Source organism: Cynoglossus semilaevis, chromosome 1 (assembly GCF_000523025.1).
Source record: "Cynoglossus semilaevis isolate Cse_v1.0 chromosome 1, Cse_v1.0, whole genome shotgun sequence".
In the NCBI taxonomy this organism is placed as follows: Eukaryota; Metazoa; Chordata; class Actinopteri; order Pleuronectiformes; family Cynoglossidae; genus Cynoglossus; species Cynoglossus semilaevis.
This window is the reverse complement of record NC_024307.1, coordinates 5,579,345-5,586,056: the sequence shown is the minus strand read 5'-3', so window position 1 is coordinate 5,586,056 and position 6,712 is coordinate 5,579,345. Positions and strand designations below refer to the sequence as shown.

General features: G+C 41.8%; 1 protein-coding gene across 1 annotated transcript in view; it reads left to right on the top strand.

Annotated features, from left to right (window-relative positions):
* Window positions 1-6,712, top strand: part of ttll5 (tubulin tyrosine ligase-like family, member 5) — a 51,779-nt gene that overhangs the window by 36,631 nt on the left and 8,436 nt on the right. Inside the window, exons 26-28 of the mRNA XM_025059642.1 lie at window positions 5-187; window positions 1,269-1,456; window positions 4,407-4,546. Of these exons, the coding sequence (XP_024915410.1) occupies window positions 5-187; window positions 1,269-1,456; window positions 4,407-4,546 (511 nt within the window). The remainder of the gene's footprint in view (window positions 1-4; window positions 188-1,268; window positions 1,457-4,406; window positions 4,547-6,712) is intronic.

Genomic DNA, 6,712 nt, shown 5'->3' with positions numbered 1-6,712 from the left:
GCAGGCGCGGGGGGGGGGGTGGGTCCCCCCACCCCCCCCGCCGTCACAACTGTGCAGTCAACTCAGGGGCTCAGGAGGATCCAGTCCTTTAACTCGCCGACATCACACTCTGGAGCGCCCTCTTCCTTCCCGAGTGCTACACACATCTACAGCCAGAAGTTCTCCAGACCGACCTCTGCTGGTCAAGGTAAAGTTCTTCTCTGCTGCTAAAATCTTGTAGCATCGCTGTGTATAGAGTAGAGTGGGAGGCAGAGCCTTCAGCTACCCTGAAATAATACAATGGGGAAATCACATTCTAAGTCTTTGCGATCTACACATACGGCCACAGGAGGCGCCACTACGTATGTGGTTCCTCTGCAATTCAAACCCCAGTCCTGCTGCCTGTGTGGCAGGTGTGAAAGGCAGGTGTGGTCACTGCTATGGAACCACAGGATCCCTTAGTTATGCTCCTATAGGCCTAGACCGCTGGGAGAAATCCCATGATGCACTGAGTGCTTTCTCTCGCTGTCACTGTCTTTACCTGTAGGTTGCTGTGACTCTAATACTGCAGGACGTGATCCAGACCTGACAACCATCATTAATGATCCTACTGTATTTGTTCATTCATAATAAAGTCAGCAGGTGGCAACACTGAGTCTGTTAAAGGGCTGTTTTTCTCCCCACTGTTGCCAAAATACTTACTCTGATTCTGCTTTACTTTGTGTTACGTTAAACCTACTGTCAGCAGTGATTGTATATAACAGGGGTGTCAAACATACGGTCCGGGGGCCAAACCGGCCCGCTGGGGTTTTTAGACCGCTTGATGAATTCTGAAAATAGAAAAAATATACAAATAATTTATATTCAGGACATTTAAATTTGAAGAAATATGAATGTCCTGAATATAAATTATTTGTGATTTTTTTTTATTTTAAGTAATAAATATCTAATTTACCTACTACTACAAATCTGGCCCACTTGACATCTAATTAGGTTGTATGTGGCCCGTCAACCAAAATAAGTTTAACCCCCCTGATATATATGTACCTCCATTTTTTTTCCCCCTGTTGAATGTGTTTTTTTAGTACGATCATGTCTAATTCTGATTCTTATTTCAATGATATTTCATGTCTAATTCTGATTCTTATTTCAAACTGTAAAGTCCATTGAAAAAAATGTGTTTTGTAAATCTGGGCTTTGACTTTCTTGTCTGATTTTTCTCCTTCTTTCAATCTTTTGTAAATCTGGGCTTTGACTTGTCTGATTTTTCTCCTTCTTTCAATCTACAGTGAACAGGAGGAGCAGCTCCTCGAGGCCCAAGTCAAACCCAGGAGGAGTCTATAAGGAGTTCACCTCCTTGTCCACTCAGGCCCAGTCCAACCATCAGTCTCTCATCTCAACCCTGCAGAAACTGGCAGACAAGCAGGTCGCCCGCCACTACGCCAGCTCCAGCCACATCAACCTGCTATCGCAGCACGTGAGTCCATCATGTTTCACCCTCCGTGACCCTGTCGTACCAACGACTACGCCCACGTGGAGCAGGAAGTTCAGTCTCTCAGTGTTGGAATAGAAATGTTGCAGTTATTAAGCAACGGTAATCTGATCTGCAACATTTCATGAACGGCGGAGGAATCTGGCCCCGCTGCAGTAGTCACTCTCTCACTGTGAGGTCTCTGATATTTCTCTTTGTTGATGTGTAAACCTGGCTCTGACCCCACGCTGATGCGCAGCAGCTAGCTGCTCATTCATTCAGCAGACCTGTTGGTGCCGGAGGGTCTGCTGCCTCTCACCGCGCACCTTCCTCCCTAGCCCTCAGCTTGCCTGCAGCCTGTGGGCTGGGGCTGGTGCGGGGGTGAGTCTGGAACCGTGCAGTTGAAGCTGGCTGGGCCCAAACAGCGGTGAGCCGCATCAAGCCCCGGCTCTGTGTGAGGTCTCATTATCAGATGCACCATGGGGGAGTGATTTCTGTTGATACTTAAGACGCAGCCGCTCTTTTGTGGTAATTGATGCTTATAAATAGAGGAATGTGGCAAATTGGCAGCGGGCAGGGCAGCGGCAGCTTCACAGGCTCCATCACCACCTTCTCCCATATTCCCCAAAGGTTTGTCACTTGGCGCAGTGAGCCCTGCTACCTCTCCTCCCTCTCCCTCCTGCTCCGCCTCACTGTTCCCTTTTTTTTTTCCTGTCAAAGTTTTTTTGTGATGGCACCAGACCACACAGACTGTAGTTTTTTTTTTTTTTATGGCTTCCTTTCCACTCTACATTATTCTGCCTGCCCTGGAAGGTGTTTACTATATTTGCTACGAACAGTTAATCTTAGGCAGGGCAGCAGCATTTTTCACAGTGAAACAGTCCAGTGTTTTTTAGAACTCGTATCTGAAGTCATTAAATCACTGGCTGAAATAAACGGAGTCCTTTATAAACTGGTACAACACCCCTGTTTCACTGGTTCACCCCCAAGGTTATCATAATTATTCACTCCCAAGTAAGGCCACGCACTGTATACACAGTCATTTATGTGTCTGTGCATGGAGAGGTGTGGAGCAGGGGAGAAAATATAACTCTCTGTGGCCATTTTAAATGTGGTAAGGAGCATTTTTTTAAAATAAAATGTCCGGTAATATTTAGCTTTTAAAGATTGTATCAACAATAATATAATAATATAAATAATAATAAGCTGTGGGAGTCTAGCTGAACAGGTAACAGAGGTTATTATTTTGTAGCTTTTTTAAAATTGGCCAAAACATGCTAACATTCTAAAACGTATATTTTATTTTTATATTTTTTTAGTTTTAGCTCTTTGCTCTGATCTGTTAGCGCTATCTGAAATGTTCCCTCTGATTTCAAGCTACAGGTGGTTTTGACCCACGCCAGTTCTTTAAATTACGGGAACAACAACGACAACAACAGTCGTCAACTTATTTGTCAGAAGCCATTGTTTAACATTTGGTCAGGTTTTTGCTAAAGTTAGCTGTTTATTCTACATGCTAATACTGAGTAACTTCACTGTTTTTCTGATTCAGACACCTCCTATGCTAACTTTGCTAACTAGCGTTTGGTTGGTTGTTTGCTATTTTTGTAGTTATTCTTGGGTATTTTTTATTTATTTCCCATCTTATTCTAACCTTTTGTGGCTAGCTTTTAGCGTGTTAACTATGATAACTACTGATAGTAGGAATGTATAAATATTACAATTAAATTTTCAGCTGTGAATTTAGACATGGTAAATGCTAACCTTGCTAACAATCACAAATGAGTTGCGCTTTTCACTAATCTCTCTCTTTTGCCTGTTTTTGTAATTTGATTAGTTTTGTTTTTAAATATTTTGTGGCTAAATATAACCTACTACTGGACTACATTTTAGCCATTTTTAGCTAAATCTTTGTCCCAAGAATGTACAGATGTAGAATAGCTGATGTAATAGGCACAATGTTACTGCAAAAGTCATAAGAGTTGAATGAATTATACACAGCTGTTTTTCTGACTTTTTTAAAAATCTATTTTGATAGTCAGGTTGCTAACGTTTTCCCTCTAAAATCTTATATTATGGCCTACAATTGGTCAAATATTTTACTAACGTTAAACCCTAACTTAAACCCTGTGTAACTGTGCGTAGCACGACACACAATACATGGCCTCTAATAAGTTAAACTGCCAGATGCTAATGTCCTAGCATAAATGATTTCAGGTATTTTTATTACTAACGCCTGTAACACTAGCCTCCATCAACAGCACATGTTGTTTTTGTGTCATTCAGAGCAAACATATATTAGGGAGCCCAGCCTCTCTTCTTTATAGTGAGAGTCTGTAGGCGGTGGCAGTAAACCTGTGTGTGCTGACACATTTCTGTGCACACTAAAATGTTTGGCAGCTTCACAGTTTTCCCATTGGGCATTTAGTGCTACCCAGCAGGAAATAAAGTAAATAAAACTGCGGAGTGGAGTGATTAATTTGTACATTTGATTTCAACACGCAGCACAGTTCACAGGGCAGCGGGGCCGGTGCTGAGGTGCAGTCGCTGCAGAAGTGCTGATGTGGTTGTAAACAGATTCGGCCCCGACAAGCTATAATAGCTGATTCTGTTGGGGGGTGAGGGGTGAGGGTGGAAGGGAGGGAGGGATCAGCGGGGTTTAGTGCTGAGTGGAGACTAGCTGTGCCATGTGCTGTGTGTACATTTCCACCAGCCTCCAGATACAGGAGAATAAAGTAGTGGATGTGGAGGAGCTTTTAACATGAGCACTTCATCATCACAGACTCCTGCTGTGAGCCTTACTGCAGCTACACAGATGTGAATTAACACTCATTTACAGTAAATACTAACAATAACCCACTAATACTGCACACAGTTCTCTTATAATGGACATGTAATCCTGTTGTTTGGACTTCAGAGTTGTCAGCTGAACTCTTTCTTCTCCTTTTTCTCACAGCTGTCCAGACTGAACCTGGCCAACAGGATGCTGGGCAGAGACTGCTTCACCCTCAACCCTAAAGTGCGGCCCACCGTCACTGTGACCCCAGGTCCGGTGAAAGCTCTCCACTCTGGGACAGATGTGCTCGGTAGCACTCGGTGAGTCCACGTCAGATACAGATGATGTTAATCAAAGTTACTATGGCTCTGGATGAGTCACTGTTTGTATGTGTTTTATAATGTATTGTCAAATATTATTTATGGGCTTTGGAAGTGTTTTTAACACCCTACATTTGACCATAAATCAACCATAACCACCAAATTACAACCTTAAACCTTTTTAATTATAAAGTGTAGATTCTCTCTCATCATATATTTGTATATATGTGTGTATATATGCATATATATGTTTATATATATATATATACAGTATATATACAGTATAAATATGTGTATATATGTTTTCTATCTATACTGCATATGTATATATTTTCTCTAATATATATCTATATGGAGAGAGAGCGAGCGAGAGAGAGAACCTAAATATGCATATATACATATATGTGCATATAGTTACGTACAAATGTATATATGTTTATCTATATATATATACATATATATATACATAGAGTATATATTTATACTGTGTATACTACATATATGTAAATATATATGTAAATTGGAGTTCAATCTCTTGTAGTAAACACTTAAATACTGCAGATTAAAACGTTTAAGGTAAAAAGAGAGTTTAGACTGATGTGAAGTTGTACATGAGCTGTAACCATCAGAGAAGTTGGTGTACTTCTGTACACAAAATAAAAAAAAAAAAGAAACTGTTCTCTTGTAACGTTCTTGACTCTGACTCTGACTTGATGTCAGACAAAAGATCAAGGCCTTTTGAAGTGGTTGATTTAATTTGTCAAAGTAAATCTAAACTCTGAACACCTGCAACACAATCCTAGACAAATGCAAAGGTGAAAAGGTCAGAAACGTTTAGCGCAAGTTTTTCATCCTTGGCCTCGATTTTCCAGTTCCTTGAATCTTATCACATTACAGGTTCAAGACCCAGTAGTGGGCGGGGTCAACCATCTGATTGGACAAGGGACAACACACAGTTTACTTCTCATCTGTCTCATTATTTCAGGATCAAATTTTTTTTTACCCCCCTTAAAAAACCTTTTCCTCGTCCCTTTGCCTTAGTAGTAAAAGTTTTGGTGCATAACCAGATAAAGTACATGAGATTTTACTGGTTTTGGTGCATTACCAGATAAAGTACATGAGATTTTACTGGCCTTACAGGAAGTTTATCAACTTTTCGGGAAACGTGAGTTTATAAATGACGACAACTCAGATGAACTCATAAACATACCAGACGGTTAAAATAAAAACCTGTCTTTCAGCAACTATTTTAAAACCTTTATTTTCCCATTACCTCACCCTACAAAGTTATCACACAGCACACCTCCGCCGCCCTATACGAGCCACGCTGCTCCCTTCCATCCAACTTCACCATTGTGCTCACACGTACTACTTACTCCCATCCCGGTGGAGTTCGCTGCCAAGAAAAACATCATATGTCGGTTTTAGGTTTGCGACTGTGCGGTGTAATGTTCTCCAAAACAACCGTACCCTTTGTTCAGTCTGTCACGGGGTTAAGAATTAAAACCGTGGCTCTATAATCTACCCAGAGATCAGTGCATTTAGGTAGAGTCTAACCTTTGATTCACTTTGCACAAATTATTGTCCCGAGGATCCGTTGTGTTTTCACGTTTGCCCACGTCTGTTGTACATTTGCAGATTGCGGTCGCCTCGGCGGTCACACTCAATCAAGCTTGAATCTTTGTTTAATGGTCCTTTTATATATATATATATATTGACGATTGTTAGACCAATGAAAAAGCTCCGTGGTTTGCCAATCCCATTCTGGCAAAGTGTGTTTAATATGTGCCTGGAAATGAGCATTTTGTTTCCTTTTTTATTGGGCTGTGTGGAGGTAAGTAGCTGCACAATTGGCAGCCGACTTTTTTTCGGGGGTGGGGTGTGTGAAGCTTGTTGGCAGCTTATAACCTAGGGTTGGAGGAGCTGTGTAGGTGGAGGCACGGGGGAGGAGGAGGGGGGGTGGAGTGTCGACACCCACATGCTGGTCTATCTTCCCCAGACTTCTGCTTCTGCAGCCATTGAAATTCCTCCATCCTCACCCCATATTTCACTCTGGCTGCACTTGAGGACGAGGAGCGGGGAGACAGGCAGACGGAACACAATCACATGTTCGGTTTGTAGAGAACACAATTCATTGAGTCGTAATCATCAATGGTACGCCGAGCC